Source organism: Mobula hypostoma, chromosome 10, assembly GCF_963921235.1.
Source record: "Mobula hypostoma chromosome 10, sMobHyp1.1, whole genome shotgun sequence".
NCBI lineage: Eukaryota > Metazoa > Chordata > Chondrichthyes > Myliobatiformes > Myliobatidae > Mobula > Mobula hypostoma.
This window is the reverse complement of record NC_086106.1, coordinates 17,572,957-17,590,086: the sequence shown is the minus strand read 5'-3', so window position 1 is coordinate 17,590,086 and position 17,130 is coordinate 17,572,957. Positions and strand designations below refer to the sequence as shown.

General features: G+C 55.1%; 1 protein-coding gene and 1 long non-coding RNA gene across 2 annotated transcripts in view; one reads left to right on the top strand and one right to left on the bottom strand.

Annotated features, from left to right (window-relative positions):
* LOC134352716 (uncharacterized) overlaps positions 1–7,495 on the bottom strand; it is a 54,560-nt gene extending 47,065 nt beyond the window's left edge. The window contains exon 1 of the long non-coding RNA XR_010019437.1: positions 7,288–7,495. This is a non-coding gene — a long non-coding RNA (uncharacterized LOC134352716). The remainder of the gene's footprint in view (positions 1–7,287) is intronic.
* Positions 7,496–7,546: 51 nt separating this feature from the next.
* LOC134352715 (gastrula zinc finger protein XlCGF17.1-like) lies at positions 7,547–10,460 on the top strand. Its single transcript, XM_063060116.1, has 3 exons — positions 7,547–7,826; positions 8,563–8,731; positions 9,773–10,460. Exons 1-3 carry the CDS (start codon positions 7,799–7,801, stop codon positions 10,302–10,304), a joined length of 729 nt encoding a protein of 242 aa, XP_062916186.1. The 5' UTR covers positions 7,547–7,798; the 3' UTR covers positions 10,305–10,460.
* The last annotated feature ends 6,670 nt before the right edge of the window (positions 10,461–17,130 follow it).

The window sequence follows — 17,130 nt, the reverse complement described above, 5'->3', positions numbered from 1 at the left end:
CTCGGCAAATGCACCGCAGACAACTACACCCGGCCAGACCGGCTGAACGAGCTCTCCCTCTCCCCCTGGACCTACCAGTAAGTGCAGCCATGCAGCGGGGGGAAAACGCTAAAACAGGGGGTGAGGGGGCAGAGGGAAGGTGGGGGGGACAGAGGGAAGGTGACGGGGGCAGAGGGACCGAGGGGGGGCAGAGGGAAGTTGAGGGGGCAGAAGGTGAGGGGGGGCAGAGGGAAGGTGAGGGGGGCAGAGGGAAGGTGAGGGGGGCAGAGGGAAGGTGGGGGGCAGCGGCAGAGGGAAGGTGGGGGGCAGAGGGAAGGTATGGGGGCAGAGGAAGGTGAGGGGGTTCAGAGGGACCGAGGTGGGGCAGAGGGAAGTTGAGGGGGCAGAAGAAGGTGAGGGGGGGCAGAGGGATGCAGGTTTGGGGGGGCAGAGAGTGGGAGGGAGGTGGGGCCAGAGGGAGGGGTAGAGGAGAGGCTAGGGGATAGAAAGAGAGAGCGTAGGATAGTGAGAGAGGAAGAGGTGAGGGGGTGAGAGAGAGTGGGAGAGAGGGAAAGAAATGAGAGGAAAGAGGGATAGAAAGATAGAGAAAATGCTGAAAGAATGGGGAGGGAGAGAGAGGAAGGTGGGGAACGAGAGCGCGTGGTGGTGAGAAGGGGGTGTGAAGAGGGAGGTTGAGGAAAAAGGGGAGACAGAGAAATAGGAAGAGGAACAGTGAGGAGGGAGAAAGGTGGGGAACAGAGTTACAGAGGGAGAAGCTGGGAGGGGTGTGGAGGGGCAGCAGGTTGTGAGGTGCTGGCGGTGGGTGGGGGCAGCTTAGGTTGAGAAATGGGACCTGTCCTGGCAGGCAGATGCAGTAACTGAGCCCCCGCCCCTCTCTCTGCCTGCAGGACCTGCCACGACGAGCACCGTTTCCCGAAGGACATCCGCATAGCGGTGTGCAAGGGGCGGTTCTGTGAGCAGTCGCTGTCAGAGCTGCGCTCCGTCCCCATCCAACACAGCCTGGAGGTGACTTACCGCCACTTTGACCAGCAAAGGCGGGAAAACTGCATCGCCATACAGCACCTGCAAGTGCCCATCGGCTGCACCTGCATCCGGGACTAGACCGGCCACTCGGTGACCCTTCGGCCCTCCTGCGCCGTGCTGACCCAGGCCCCCCGCCTGAGCCAGCAGACAACCCTGTGAACCGTTCCTGTCCGAGCGCCTTTTAAATACTGTCAATATATCTGCCTGAACCACTTGGCTTGGCAGCTAGTCCCACGCATGAGCCGCCCTCTGCGTAAAAAAAATTTGCCCCTCGGATTTTCTCCCTGTTAAATCTCTCCCCTCCCACCTTAAACCTGTGGCACCCTGATTCTTGACTCCCCGACCCTGGAGGAAAAGGTTCACCCTCTCCCTGATGTTGTACAACTCTGTACGGTCACCAGTTTCCTGCGCACCCAGTCTAAACGAACACCGCCAGACCACGGTAACTCCCGGCTGCCACCTTTCTGTTAAGAAGCATTGACTTCCATTTCTTGCCACAACTCGGCCCCTCGAGCTCTGGCAGTACCCTTGTCAGCCCTCCCCTCTGCCCTCTTCCTGTTTAACAACATCCTTCCCATAGCTGGGTGGCCAAAACTGAACTCAACACTCTAAGTGCAGCCTCACGGATGTCTTGTGTCACTGCAAAATAACATCCCGGCTCCTGTGCTCAGTCCCCGGACTGTCGAAGGCCAGCGTGCCCTATGCCGCCTTGTCTACCTGTGACCCCACTTTCAGGGAACCGTGTACCTGTACCGCTGGGCCCCTCTGACCTGCAACACTCCCCAGGGTCCCGATGCTCACTGTGAAAAATCCTTCCTCCAGTTCCCTTCCCAAAGTTGCGATGTCTCGCACGTACCTCCCCCTGTTTCCACTCCACCTCCCCCTCCCCTCCAGTCGACTGTCTCACTTGAAACGAGAAGGTAAACAGATCTTCAAATGTGTATTAATCTAGGTAGAGTAAATGTAGAGTAACTTCGGGGAAATTGTTCGGGTTGGGGTGTGATTTGAGCATGTAGAATTGTGAAAATAAATAAACGACTTTTTTTTCAAATATATTACTGTCTTGGGATGTAATTCAAAGCTCAGAATCTGGTATAATATCACCGGCACATGCTGTGAAATTTGTTAACTGTGCAGCAGCAGTACAGATAACAGAATTAAAACTGTGAATTACGCTAAGTATATATGCATTGAATAGTTAAAGAAGTACTGCAAAAATAGAAATTAAAAAGTAGTGAGGTGGAGTTCACGGGTTGAATGACCATTCAGGAATCGGATGGCAGAGGGGAAGAAGCTGTTCCTGAATCGTTGAGTGTATGTCTTCAGGCTCCTGTACCTCTTACTTGATGGTAACGGTGAGAAAAGGGCGTGGCCTGGGTGCTGGGGGTCCGTAATGATGGAGGCTGCCTTTCTGAGGCAGTGCTCCCTGAAGATGTCCTGGGTGCTATGGAGCAGGAGATGGGGCCCCCTGTGGGCTTAAGGGGAGCGGTTGACGGGAGGGAGGGGGACTGTCGCTTTAAGGAGAGTGGGAGGAGACCCAGTCAGTTTAAAGGGAGCGGCAAATGGGGTCCCCGGTGGCTTTAAATAAATGGGAAGCAGTGTCCTGTCCCCAGTGGGGTCAAAGGGAGCAGGAGGCAGGATTTCTTAAGATTATTAAGGGATTGGACACGCTGGAGGCAGGAAACAGGTTCCCGATGTTGGGGGAGTCCAGAGCCAGAGGCCGCAGTTGAAGAATAAGGGGTAGACCATTTAGAATGGAGTTGAGGAAAAATTTTTTCACACAGAGGGTTGTGGTTCTGTGGAATGATCTGTTTCAGAAGGCAGTGGAGGCCAATTCTCTGGATTCTTTCCAAAAAGAGTTAGATAGAGCTCTTAAAGATAGCGGAGTGAAGGGATATGGGGAGAAGGCAGGAAAAGGGTACTGATTGTGGATGATCAGCCGTGATCACAGTGAATGGTGGTGCTGGCTTGTAGGGCTGAATGGCCTACTCCTGCACCTATTGTCTATTGACTCCAGTGGGATTAAAGGAACTAGGAAATGGGACTCCCAGTGCGTTTAAAGGGAAGAAGGTCCCTGGTGGGATGAAAGGTAATGGGAATAGGACCCCAGAGGATTTAAAGGGAGTGGGAAACAGTGTCCTAGTGGGTTTAAAGAGAGCGGGTAACAGGGTCCCCGGTGGGACTAAAGAGACTATCAAATGGGGCTAAAGGAAGTAGGTAACGGGGCCATGGTAAGCTTAAGTGAAATGACAAAAACTGTGATATTATGATCACTCTTCCCCCAAAGCTCAGGGAAAAGACCTCCAGTCTCTCACTATAATGCAAACCCTCCAGTCCCAGTGAATCCTTTTTGCTGCCCTCTCCAGCGTCATCACACCATTCCCTAATGCCACTTGCTTGCTGGGGCTGTCTTACCAGGAGAGAAGGGGGGCTAAGGGGGTGAGCTGACGGTGCCAGGAGGGGCACAGATCACGTGGGTGGTCCCAGTCCTTCTCCCCGGTGGGGGGCTGGGGGGAGCACCGGGATCGGGCCGAAGGCGGGAGAGGAAACACTTAAAGAACCCCAAGAGGCAGGCTTGTCCCCACGCAGAGGGGGTGGAATGAGCCGCCAGCACAGGCGTCAGAGGCAGGCACACCAACAACGTTTACGAAACACAGACAGCTGAAGGTCAGAGTTGTTTAAGGAAAACAAAACAGTAGTTACTCCAGATCCGATACACCACGATAAGATAAAGAATACATTAATTGAAGAATAAACATGAATACATAAATAGCTCATCTCCATAGATTGTCATCTATGGAGTGACACTAGGCACAGGACTGTCTACATGAGGTAAGTCTGATAAAGTAGTGGTGGGGACAGGGGGGTGGTTTAGGGGGTGGGGGTGTTGATCAGCCTTACTGCTTGGGGAAAGTAACCGTTTTTGAGTCTGTGGGCCTGGATGCGACGTAGCCTCCTCCCTGATGGGAGTGGGACCAACGGTCCGTGAGCAGGCGCAGGGATAGGAAACGTCCAGAGCCAGGGGTGGGGGAGGGATCCGATCCTGGGGGCCACGGACCCCCTTGCTTAAGGGTGTTGCTCCATGGCATAACAGAGGTTGGGAGCCCCCCGCCCTTGCTCGAGGGGGGTGTGGGACACCGGAATCAGCTCAGGAAGCCAGGCTGGTCGGTGTGGACCAGTTTCCAGAAGGGCCCAATTCCCTTCTGAGAGATGAGGGCCAGTAACCAGCCTTTGGATGCTTCAACCCCCGCGTGCGACGTGGAGCTGCTTGACAGCTTCAGGCCCGGGCGCGAACGTCCCCTTATCACGACCGGTCCGGTTCCAGATGCTGCAGCCCGACGGTTTACGGCGCATGCAACCCAGGTTCAATTCCCGCCGCTCCCCGCAAGCAGTTCGTACGTTTCCCCCGCGACCGTGTGGATTTCCTCCGGGTGCTCCGGTTTCCTCCCACAGTCCAAAGACGTACCGGCTGATAGATTAATCACTCGTTGTAAGCTGTCCCGTGATTACGCCAGGTTGCTGGGCAGCGCAAGGGCTGGAGGAGACTATTCCACACAGTTTGTCAATGAATAAAACCCACCAGCACCTCAGCTTCCCGAGGAGGTTCAGCACATCCCAATGACCCTCACCAATCTTCAGCAGTCAGCAGCCGTCGATCCCAGGGGATCGTGGGTTTGTGCCTCTGGTGGACTGTGTCCTCTGCAGGGCGCAAGCCTGGGTGGGAAGATTTGAAGAACCGGCTGTTGCCCATGCAGCGGGTTCCCCCTCTCCGCATCACTGATGTAGTCCAAGGGAAGGGCAAGTGCCGATACAGCTTGGCACCAGTGTCGTCACAGAGGTTGCCAGAGTGAAGTTGTAAACAACATCAAACTGGAGGGATCCCAGCTCCAGATTTCTTCCTCGGGGTTTACTCCTGAAGCCGTTCCCATGGGTGGGTGTGGCCACAAGGCAGCAGAGGTTTTAAATCAGAGTTTTCCTTCTCCTAGTCGGGCTGCCATCCAAGGCCGACGAGCCCCACCTGCTCGAAGCGACTGGTTTTGAGGTGCCAGTGGTCCGCCTTTGCCCCTTCTCTTGTCAGTAGAAACAGTTCCGCCGGGTCTCGTAGCTAAACCAGACGTGAAGGCCGAGAGTTGGACTTGGCTGTCAGAGGCTGTTAGAGTCACACGCCATTGGGAGCACTTTATAGGTAGTGGGAGCTTATCCTCACCACCAGCCCCAGCTACGATAACTTTAGGAACCCACCAATCTTTACAAATGCACCAAAGAAACATCAAAACTGGATCTATAACCACTGGCTTATTTGACAAGAAAACTGTTAATTTGCAAGCGCATAAAATTACTATGAATTACAATATTTTAAAAAACTTGCAAAAAACAATAGTAAGGTAGTATCTGTGGGTTCCTGGACTGCTTAGAAATGTTATTTACAGCTTGAGCCCGGAGGAACGCCGTCTGGCTTGGCTGTGTTTGTGAACAACGATTAGATTATATTTATTTAGGGAAACAGCACCGTAACAGCCTCTCACTGTCCAGTTACACAGGTGACCAATTGACCCGTGAACCCTCACGTCCCGGGGCTGTAGCAGGAATCCGGAGCACTCAGGGGAACCCACGCGGTCACGGGGAGAACGTACAAACTCTTCGGACAGCAGTGGGAACAGATGCAGCACTAGCGTTACGCTGCTGCGGTGGGAGGGTTGTGTCCGTGATGGGACCAGCAGCCTCCCGCGGTCCTGTCTACGAGCTGCCACACCAGCCGGTCAGAACGCTCTCCACTGCACTTCAGCACAAATCTGGCGACTCAAACTCCTGCAGCCTCTCAGAGACACGAGAGTATCTGCAGATGCTGGAAATCCGAGCAACAGACACAAAACGCTGGGGGAACTCAGCAGGGCAGGCAGCGTCTATAGAAAAGAGTAAACAGTCAACATCTTGTACCGAGACCCTTCGGAAGGACTGGAGAAGGGTTTCGGCTAGAAACGTCAACTGTACTCTTTTCCATAGCCGCTGCATGGCCCACAGAGCTGCTTGAAGTGCAGCCTCTGGCGTGCACAAATCGGGCCTTGGCTGATCTCTCAAACAGCTCTGCTGCCTGCTCCTTCCAGAAGACCACAGTCAGTTCCTGGGTCTAAGTGCAGCTCGCTACGGGGCAGCAAGCCGTTGGCACTGCTCGGCACCCCACAGAAAGCAGCCTGCCCTCCACGGGCTCCGTCTACACTCAGCAACTTCTACACTTAGAAGGGTGGGCTGCAAAATGGCAGATGGAGTTTAATGCTGAAAAATGTGAGGTGCTACATTTTGGTAGGACTAATCAAAACAGGACATGCATGGTAAATGGCAGGGCATTAAAGAATGCTTTAGAACAGAGGGATCTAGGAATAATGGTGCATGGTTTCCTGAAGATGGAATCTCATGTGGATAGGGTGGTGAAGAAAGCTTTTGGTTTGCTGGCCTTTATTAATCGGAGCATTGAGGATAGGAGTTGGGATGTAATGTTGAATTTGTATAAGGCATTGGTAAGGCCAAATCTGGAGTATTGTGTACAGTTCTGGTCACCGAATTATAGGAAAGATGTCAATAAAATTGAGAGCGTACAGAGGAGGTTTACTAAAATGTTGCCTGGGTTTCACCTCCTAAGTTACAGAGAAAGCTTGAACAAGTTAGGTCTTTATTCTTTGGAACATAGAAGGTTGAGGGGGGACTTGATAGAGGTATTTAAAATTATGAGGGGGATAGGTAGAGTTGACGTGGTTAGACTTTTTCCATTGAGAGTGGGGAAGATTCAAACAAGAGGACATGAGTTGAGAGTTAGAGGACAAAAGTTTAGGGGTAACATGGGGGGAACTTCTTTACTCAGAGAGTGGTAACTGTGTGGAACGAGCTTCCAGCAGAAGTGGTTGAAGCAGGTTCGATGTTGTCGTTTAAGGTTAAATTGGACAGCTATGTGGACAGGAAAGGAATGGAGGGTTATGGGCTGAGTGCAGGTCAGTGGGACCAGGATAGGGTAAGAGTTCGGCACGGACTAGAAGGGCCGAGATGGCCTGTTTCCGCGCTGTTATGCTTATATGGTAACGCATCGCAGGCCCCAGCCACCCCGGGAATTCTCTCCTGGTCTCCAAACACAGGATATACAAAAGACTGAGATTACCCGCTGTTACCAGACTCCTGGACTGACTTCCCGCACGATACGTCGGACTCATGACCCCGTTATGACCCTTGCCCCTTCGCCCCAGCCGTAGCTTTTCGCCACCTGACTGCACTTACGCATGCGGTCTGTCCGGATTGCATGTACAGCGAGGTTTTTCACCGCTTCTCGGTTGCCGTGACGGTGACAAACCCACACCAGCTATAAAACGAGAAACCTCCGAGGCCCCGCAACCAGGAAGCGCCGACTCTCACCGCCGGTTGCTTGGAGGACCCGCCGCCGCCGCCGCCTCAGTCCTCCAGGCACCACGTGCTCGCAGGCCCGCGGTCCGCGCCGATCACGTGGCCCGAGAGCCAATCAGAGGCGGCAGAGGGCCGCGGGCCGGCGGGCGACGTGACGAAAGGAGTAGGTCGCGCGCGGCGCAGCGCGACGATCCGGGCGTCACGTGGTACGGCGAAACTACCGGGGGGGGCAAAAAAACCCACCGACCCCGGTCCCCAGAGTTATGTGGCCTTCAACTGACGTCAAACGGGACGGCCGCCGGGGTTCAACTCGCCCGGTTTGTCCTCGGCACGCCGGGCAACCAAGGGAACCAGCGAATTAGAGTCGGCCCGTCGACTGGCGACGCGCATGCGGAATACCGGCATCACCCGGGATGGTAAGAGTCCGTCGGAAGCGCATGCGCGGTGCCGTCTGCCGGCCGCCCGGGTGACTCCACGCTGTCAATCGGTCTGGCAGCCGCGGGAGAGGGGCCGGGGCTGGGGCCCGGGGGTGATGGGTGCACAACGGGAGGGCGGCCACGAACCGGGTGGGATGTGCAAACTGCACATTGCACCGGCTGCAGGAAGGAATAGGGGACCTACAGCTCCCCCCTCTCGTGTCCTCCTTTCCTCCCCTTTCACCCTCACTCCTTCCCCCACACCCTTGCTCTTTTCCCTTCCCCTCCCCTCCCTCTTTCTTCCCCCTTTCTATTCTTCCCATCCCATTCCTTCCCTCCTCCATTCCACACATCCTTTCCTCCACCTCGTCCCCTCCCCTCTCCCGCTTCCTTCACCCCTCCCTTTCCCAGAAGCAAGCCGCAATATTCTCCATATATCCAGCGATTTGCTGTGCTGATCCAGTATTTTCTCTTTTTAACTATCTCAGTCTGTGACAAAAACCACAATTTGTAGTTTGGGTTCGGTAACTAGACCAAGCTCAGGACCTGTGGGAGAACTCCTCCGCACTGGCTGAGATTCTTAAGCTGCCCGACTGAGTCCGGTGACAGGGCAATGCTCCCCACCCACAGGCTACCACTCCCTCATTAGAGTTGGGGGAGTGATGGCAAACTGGGGCCGGGACAGGTTGTACGTGTCATCCAGGAGAGAGTAACTTTGAATCGTTCTCTTTTACAGGAAAGCAACTGCCCCCACTGAGGTCAATCCGCCACCACCAACCCCCCCCCCAACAAGAGGAGTCCAGTCCGATTCAACTTCCCCAGCAGGCACTCTCCCCAAGTCCTGGATCTTGCGGCCGGAAGCCCGTCAAAAGCAGGGCCATCGGTGGCCGTGGGAGGGGCGGTCGGTGAGTTAATCAGGAGGAGGGTTTTCTGGAACTCGGGAAATATTTGTGCAACCCTCAGGTTTGGCTAGTGGTTTAATCTGGGGGAGACAGCCTCCGGCCTGGCCAAACTTGAGAAATCTCGTTTGGGTGGATGCTGCATGATGTGTTCCCCTTTTACAAATCAGTACCACAAAATAACAAGCAGTACACAATATGCGATTAAACGATTGAACTTTATAACTCTTAATTTCACTATAGGTTAGTAAAGCAACAAAAAAAGGCTATTCTCATGAAACAGTCCAATGCGCAATGTTGGAGCTCATGGTTTCGTCCTTTCATTCCCCACAGTCCTCCGAGCATCGCAGACCCTGGCTCCAGCGGTCTACCAACTCTCTCGACCCACGTCTTCTGTCTTCATTTCTCCCTGGCAAAAGACGAAATCCCTTCTCTCAGACCCACAAGAAAGAACATTCTTCTTATTGGATAGCCCCACATTCCAAAGTCCTATTATCTCCAGTCATAACTGAAACATTGCTGCTACAGAGAAACCATTACCTTAGCAGTGAAACATTACGGCGCGTTACCGTTGGAGAACAGGGAACTTCATTGTTTCAAAGCAGAGCACGCTGGAAAAGTCAAAGGGTCAGGCAATGTCTGTGGTGCGGGGGGAGAAATGGACAGTTGATGTTTCAGATCTAGACCCTTCCCCTGGAAGGAGGGGAGGAGAGGGAAGGGGGATGAGGGTAGACATCGATAAATTGGTTTAATATTGTCACATGCAGTGAAAAGCTCATCCTGTGCACTGTTGATACAGATCAGATCATTACACCGTGCACTGAGACAGTATAGGGTAAAGCAATACCTGAACGTAACGGGTATGGGGAAAGTGCACTGCAGGTACAAGGGCCGTGACGATATTGATTATGAAGTCAATAGTCCATCATCTGACATTCCTTCTCACCCCCATCCTCATCCATCCTCCCTCTTCCCGCCCCGCCCTTCCCCACTCTCACCTCTCTCGCTCCATAGTCAGACCTTAACTCCCGGACCCTCTCGTTCCAGGGAGCCGGTGATGTCCGACAGCCAGGACCGTGCGCCGGAGGGAACGGACGCCGACGAAGAGGAGAGTGACGGGGAAGGGGAGGGGGTGAGCGCGGTGGGAGGGGCCCGGCCCCCGTCCACTTGCCCCGTCTGCTGCCAGGCCTTCGCCACACCCTCCAGCCTGCAGCGGCACCAGCGGGTCCACACGGGCGAGCGGCCCTTCGCCTGCCCCGACTGCGGCCGCGGCTTCTTGCAGTCCTCCAGCCTGCAGCGGCACCAGCGGGTCCACTCCGACGAGCGGCCCTTCCCCTGCCCCGACTGCTCCAAGCGCTTCAAGGGCCCTCAGGACCTGCGCGTCCACCGGCGGACCCACACCGGTCAGCGCCCCTTCCTCTGCTCCATCTGCGGCAAAGGCTTCGCCCAGTCCTACAGTCTGCTGGCCCACCAGCGGCTCCACACCGCCCGCAGCCTCTGCACCTGCCCCGTCTGCGGACAGTCCTTCTCCCGGCCGGCCGAGCTGCTGGACCACCGCAGGCTTCACCCCGGAGTCTAGCCCCGGCTTGAGGCTCGAGACCCTCTCCCCCGGCCCCTGCACCCAATCGCCGACCGGGAAACACAACACTGGACTGGCACCGTCCGTGGTGGAAGGAGCAGAGAGCTGGGACAATCATCCTGTATGCGGGGACTTTGAAAGGACAGGTGCGGGGAGGGGGGGCACAACTTGTGGGGCAGGCAGCAGAGAGAACATAGGTTGTGCATGGAGGGAGGAGGGTAGGGGAGGGAGATGAGGTGGGCAGTAGGGGAGTTCAGGAGGAGAGACGTAGGTGTGGGGAGGATGGAGAAAAGTGTGCAAAACAAGACACTCGTACAAACACAAGTCCACTGTAGTGCAAGAAGTGGTCTGCAGTGTTCCATTGCTGAAGCAGGGTTAGGGTCAATTTAAGAACTGAACAGGAAGTAGCTGTTCCTGAACTTGGTGGAATGGGGGCCTTCGGGCTTCTGTGCCTCCTACCCGATGGGAGAAGATGGCGAGGCCCGGATTGGGGTGATGATGGATGCTGCCTTTTCGAGGCAGTGTGTCCTACAGATCCCCCCGACGGTGGCAAGCGATGTGCCTGTGCTGTGTTGTGCAAAGTCCACATGGACGTAACAGTCACCGGAAATCAAGCAAAAACTTTACGCAATTAGAACGAGATAAATTAAGTCCATTGTAGTGCAAGGTGGTCAAGATGTGGCTACTGTGATGGCGATTAGGGTTGTGCAGGCTGGTACGAGAACCGAACGGTTGAAGGGAAGTAGCTGTTTCTGAAGCTGGTGGTGTGGGACTTCAGGCTTCTGTACCCACTGCCCGATGGGAGCTGTGAGAAGGTGATGGAGTGGGGACCTGGCCCGGATGGAGTGGGGGCCTGGCTCGGATGGAGAGATGGGATGGAGTGGGGGCCTGGCCTGGATGGAGAGATGGGATGGAGTGGGGGCCTGGTCTGGATGGAGTGGGGGCCTGGCTCGGATGGAGAGATGGGATGGACTGGGGGCCTGGCTCAGATGGAGAGATGGGATGGAGTGGGGACCTGGCCCGGATGGAGTGGGGGCCTGGCTCGGATGGAGAGATGGGATGGAGTGGGGGCCTGGCTCAGATGGAGTGGGGGCCTGGCTCGGATGGAGAGATGGGATGGAGTGGGGGCCTGGCTCAGATGGAGAGATGGGATGGAGTGGGGACCTGGCCCGGATGGAGTGGGGGCCTGGCTCGGATGGAGAGATGGGATGGAGTGGGGGCCTGGCTCAGATGGAGAGATGGGATGGAGTGGGGACCTGGCCCGGATGGAGTGGGGGCCTGGCTCGGATGGAGAGATGGGATGGAGTGGGGGCCTGGCTCAGATGGAGAGATGGGATGGAGTGGGGGCCTGGCCCGGATGGAGTGGGGGCCTGGCTCGGATGGAGTGGGGGCTTGGCCCGGATGGAGTGGGGGCCTGGCCCGGATGCAGGGAGGGTTTGGCTCGGACGGAGTGGGGGCTTGGCTCGGACAGAGTGGGGACTTGGCTCGGACGGAGTGGAGGCTTGGCTCGGACGGAGTGGGGGCCTGGCTCGGACGGAGGGGTGGCCTGGCTCGGACGGAGGGGGGGCCTGGCTCGGACGGAGTGGGGGCTTGGCTCGGACGGAGTGGGGGCCTGGCTCGGACGGAGGGGCGGCCTGGCTCGGACGGGGGGGGGGCCTGGCTCGGATGGAGGGGGGGGCCTGGCCTGGACGGAGGGGGGGCTTGGCTCAGATGGAGAGGGGGCCTGGCTCGGATGGAGGGGGGCCTGGCCTGGACGGAGGGGGGGCTTGGCTCGGACGGAGTAGGGGTTTGGCTCGGACGGAGTGGGGGCCTGGCCCAGATGGAGGGGGGGCCTGGCCCGGATGGAGGTGGGGCCTGGCTCGGATGGAGAGGGGGCCTGGCTTGGACGGAGGCGGGGCCTGGCCCGGATGGAGGGGGGGCCTGGCCCGGATGGAGGGGGGGCCTGGCTCGGATGGAGGGGGGACCTGGCTCGGATGGAGGGGGGGTCCTGGCCTGGACGGAGGGGGGGCTTGGCTCAGATGGAGAGGGGGCCTGGCTCGGATGGAGGGGGGGCCTGGCCTGGACGGAGGGGGGGCTTGGCTCGGACGGAGTAGGGGTTTGGCTCGGACGGAGTGGGGGCCTGGCCCGGATGGAGGGGGGGCCTGGCCCGGATGGAGGGGGGGCCTGGCTCGGATGGAGGGGGGCCTGGCCTGGATGGAGAGGGGGCCTGGCTCGGATGGAGGGGGGGCCTGGCCTGGACGGAGTGGGGGCCTGGCTCGGATGGAGGGGGGGCCTGGCCTGGACGGAGTGGGGGCCTGGCCTGGATGGAGAGGGGGCCTGGCTCGGATGGAGTTGCCTTCTTGAGGCAGCACCTCCTGTAGAATTCACTGATGGTGGGATGGGGTGGGGGGTGCTCAGCTGCTGGAATCAAGCTGGCCTTCCGAGGCACAGAGCGGGGGCTGGTGGGGGGAAGGGTGGAAGGGATTCAAAAGGCAATGAAGTCCCTGGGACCCAAATCCTCAAAACATTGGAGGAGGTGGGAGAGGTGCCCAAGCAACAAAAAAAAGGAAAGGTTTGCTGTCGAAGTCTGGATTGAATGGATCACACTGGCATTGGGCTGAGAGGTAGGAAAATACTCACTAATTGCCCTTTGATCTCCTGGAAGGAGGCATGAGAGGAGAGGCGAACCAGAAATTATAAGACGCTGGGACCTTTCCCAGAAGGGCTGGAGTTTGGAGAAAGTTACTGAAAATGTTGCGCAGGCCAATCGGCTCCTGTGGGGGAAGAAGAAAAAGAAAAGCAAATAACGTCAACGCGTTGGCAGCTACACCACAAACTGGAACGGCGGGATATCTGAAATGGATGAATCTGCAGGGCAAAGCAGCACAGTTGCCCCAGGTCTCAAAGTGTTCAGAATCAGGATTATTGTCTTTGACACGTGATGGATATTTGTTGTTTTGTGGCAGCGGTACAGTGTAAGACAAAAGAGAACTAAGTTACAATAAATAGTGCAAATGAGTAATAATGCAGATTATGTACCAATGAGACATGTGATGGCAGAGGGGAAGAAACTGCTCCTGAATCATTGAGTATGGGTCTTCAGGCTCCTGTACCTCCTCCCTGATGGTAATAACGAGAAGAGGGCATGTCCTAGGTGGTGAGGGTTTTTGCTATGGATGCTGCCTGTCTGGGGCAGATGTCCTCATTGATGAGGTCATCTTCCCATCCCAGCCCCAGAGACTCTGGGAAGGACGGAGATTTCCCGGAATTCCGGCCAGTAATGGGCATGAATCGGAGGTCACTTCGCACTTGCCTGACTGGGTTATTTCCCAGCCACCCTAGGGAGGGGAGGCTGCTTCCATATCTTCCCCTTTCACGCTTTGTAGAGGCCCCAGTCTATTCAAAGCCTGGTGATCCAATTAGATTGAATATAAGGCCCAGGAAGTGGCCAATTGGTTCATTAAACTGCTCCAAGCCAAACCAGGAAGAGATTCATGTTCAGTGGCTTGTTACCAGTAGGAGAGGGCGAAGAACTCACCGATTTTTCACTAACTACTAATTTATTGTTGCACAGCTGGGAGGCCGTTCTGTCCTGAGACCCTATCCCATCACGCTCTTGCTCACGGGGGGCATTTCACAGTGGCTAATTAACTGGCCGACCGGCGTGTCTTTGGGATGCCGGAAGGAAAACCTTGTGGTTACAGGGAGAGGCACGCCCTTTTTGAGCGTTCCGTTGCCGTAGCAGTAGCTATGGCTGGCCGTGTACCCACAATCCTCTGCGAAGCAGAAAGCGCCCTACACCTCACGCTATAAGATGGCCCGTGCTCTTCTTGGCCTCAGATTTGTTCTCCGAGGACAAATCTATACCCTAAGATGCAGAACAAGAGGTGAGGTTGGAAGCGACTTGGCATAAAAGGTGAAAAAATGCTACGGCAGGGAACACAATGTCATGGATGCTTCATGGCCGGCGTGAATTTGGTGCGCCGAAGGTCTGGTTTCGCTGCAGAATGACTAAAATTTGCAATTCATAATCATTATCTGAGAGGGGTGTGGAAGTAGAAATAAACAAAAGTTAGAACCGTCGAAGATCTGAAATTACTGCATTCATTGGGGCTGCAATGTGCCCCAAACGCTGCCGTGGGGAAGTTCCTCGGAACAGCCAAGCGGAGTGAGGAAAGGGACGAGCTGAAAGAAATAAAGGTAACCAGAAGTGCGGCAATGGCAGCAATGGCGACCTGACAACCCACAGTCCTTCGCGCAGCAGAAAGTGCTCTGAACTGTACATTGAGCAGCACTGGGGTCACAGATCATGTACAAATGCTGGTGTTATAGTGAGACGGAGGACCCGTTGAGGATTTGCGCCGTGCGGGGGATTTTGTAAAATGAGAAAACATTTATCACGGTGCAGCACGATTATTGGAAACTGCATCTGTCTCAGCCCAAACTTTCACGTCCTCATAAATGAGTGAGCATTTATAAAGGAAGGAGCCTTTACAGCCTCCAAGGAGAAGACGCTGTTTCACCAGGATTTTTCGAGGAGGAAGAAATGGAGCGCAGGAGCGCAATCGGCTGCAAGGATCTATCAGTGACCTAGTAATGGACCGAACGGCCTCTTCCGCGCTAAACCGTGATTAAAACCCCCGAGGTCTACCCTCTGGGGCAGAGCAAACAGAATACTGCAGGAACTCAGTAAAATATGAAGGAGGATAAACAGTCGACATTTCGGGCCGAGACCCTTCATCTGGAATGGAAGGGAAGGGGGCCAAAGCCGGAATAAGAAGGTGGAAGGCGGGGTTTTAGATGCACCAGGTTGTGATCTGACCTTCCCAGTTGGGGGAGGGGAGAGGAGCTGTATGCATTAGCGTACATCAAATCCAGAGTCCTCTCCCCTCTGGTGTACAGCTCACATACTGCGTGAAGTTGGGCAGTGTTCTAGCCATGGCAACATGGTTGAAGTCACCCGAGATGGTAATGAGGGCACTCGGGTGCTGGGTTTGTAATCTGGCTATGACGGTGTATTTTGTAATCTGGCTATAACATCTCTATTTCCTGAGGAGACCGAGGTCCTTTAACATCTGCCAGACGATGCTGAGGATGTTCTACGAGTCTGTGGTGGCCAGTGCGATCATGTTTGCTGTTGTGTGCTGGGGCAGCAGGCTGAGAGTAGCAGACACCAACAGAATCAACAAACTCATTCGTAAGGCCAGTGACGTTGTGGGGATGGAACTGGACTCTCACGGTGGTGTCTGAAAAGAGGATGCTGTCCAAGTTGCATGCCATCTTGGACAATGTCTCCCATCCACTACATAATGTACTGGTTGGGCACAGGAGTACATTCAGCCAGAGACTCATTCCACCGAGATGCAGCACAGAGCGTCATAGTGGCCATCAAACTTTACAACTCCTCCCTTGGAGGGTCAGACACCCTGAGCCAATAGGCTGGTCCTGGACTCATTTCCTGGCATAATTTAAATATTACTATTTAACTATTTATGGTTTTATTACTATTTATTATTTATGGTGCAACTGTAGCGAAAACCAATTTCCCCCGGGATCAATAAAGTATGACTATGACTATGAAGGTTGGGCTGGCGGGTGATAGGTGAGGAGGAAGGTGGTGGGTGGCAGAGTGAGCGTGGTGTGAAACGCTGGGGGAGGATGGGTGGGAGAGGTAAAGAGCTGGAGAGGAAGGAATCTGATAGGAGCGGACCATGGAAGAAAGGGAAAGGTGGAGGGGGGCAGAACCAGACGGAGCTGACGGGCAGGTCATGAGGTCAGGGGTGAAAGGGTAACCAGAATGGAGAATGGACAAGTGAGAACGTAGAAAAGATTTGGATTGGTGTGGAAGAAGCTCCTCCACCCTCCGATCCTTTGGCCTTATCGTGGCAGCAGAGCGGGCTGTGGGACGATATGTCGTTGATGAGCTCTCGTGACTGTGGTGGATACGTGGGCCGATATGTCGTTGCTGGGCTCTCGTGACTGTGGTGGATACGTGGGCCGATATGTCCTTGCTGGGCTCTCGTGACTGTGGTGGATACGTGGGCCGATATGTCGTTGCTGAGCTCTCGTGACTGTGGTGGATACGTGGGCCGATATGTCCTTGCTGAGCTCTCGTGACTGTGGTGGATACGTGGGCCGATATGTCCTTGCTGAGCTCTCGTGACTGTGGTGGATACGTGGGCCGATATGTCGGCTGTGGGCCGATATGTCGTTGCTGGGCTCTCGTGACTGTGGTGGATACGTGGGCCGATATGTCGTTGCTGAGCTCTCGTGACTGTGGTGGATACGTGGCTGGAACAGGATGGTAATGAACTGGCAGCTCTCGGCATTTTGAAATCTGTAGGAGCACCAGCCTGCTTCCTGAAGTCACTGGCCTGTTCTTTCGTTTACAATCCCAATGGCTCAATCAAATGTCTCTATTTCCCTTTCCCCGGTGACCCTTCACCTCGGGACAGCAGACATCAGATACAGGATAGAAAAGTACAGCTCACGTACTGGCCCTTCGGCCCACGTTGTCTGTGCCAGACATGATGCCAAATTAAAATAAATATCTTCTGTATGCAATATCCCTCCCAAAGTATCTTCAATGTCAGAGTCGTATGGACCGCTACCAGCTGTCAGTTCTGTCGTATATGGGATATATGTGGAGAGAGAGCGACGCTGAAGCTGGTGATAGTTCACAGACTGTTTAACACGGACAGGGTTTTAGTGGAAAAGAAAACAATAAACGTTAGGTCAAACAGGGCCGTTAACTAAAACTCTCAAACGGAAAACTAGATGCCAACATCGCGGCTGAAAGGATGACCAAATTCAAAACGAATAACGCTGGTCTTTAGCGTCAGTCGAT

Bases quoted from the DNA above. Each gene is read 5' to 3' on its own strand.
- LOC134352715 (XM_063060116.1), top strand. From the start codon at position 7,799: ATGCGGAATACCGGCATCACCCGGGATG. The intron at 7,827-8,562 runs GTAAGAGTCCGT...TCTCTTTTACAG, and splicing joins TACCGGCATCACCCGGGATG to GAAAGCAACTGCCCCCACTG. The intron at 8,732-9,772 runs GTGAGTTAATCA...CTCTCGTTCCAG, and splicing joins GGCCGTGGGAGGGGCGGTCG to GGAGCCGGTGATGTCCGACA.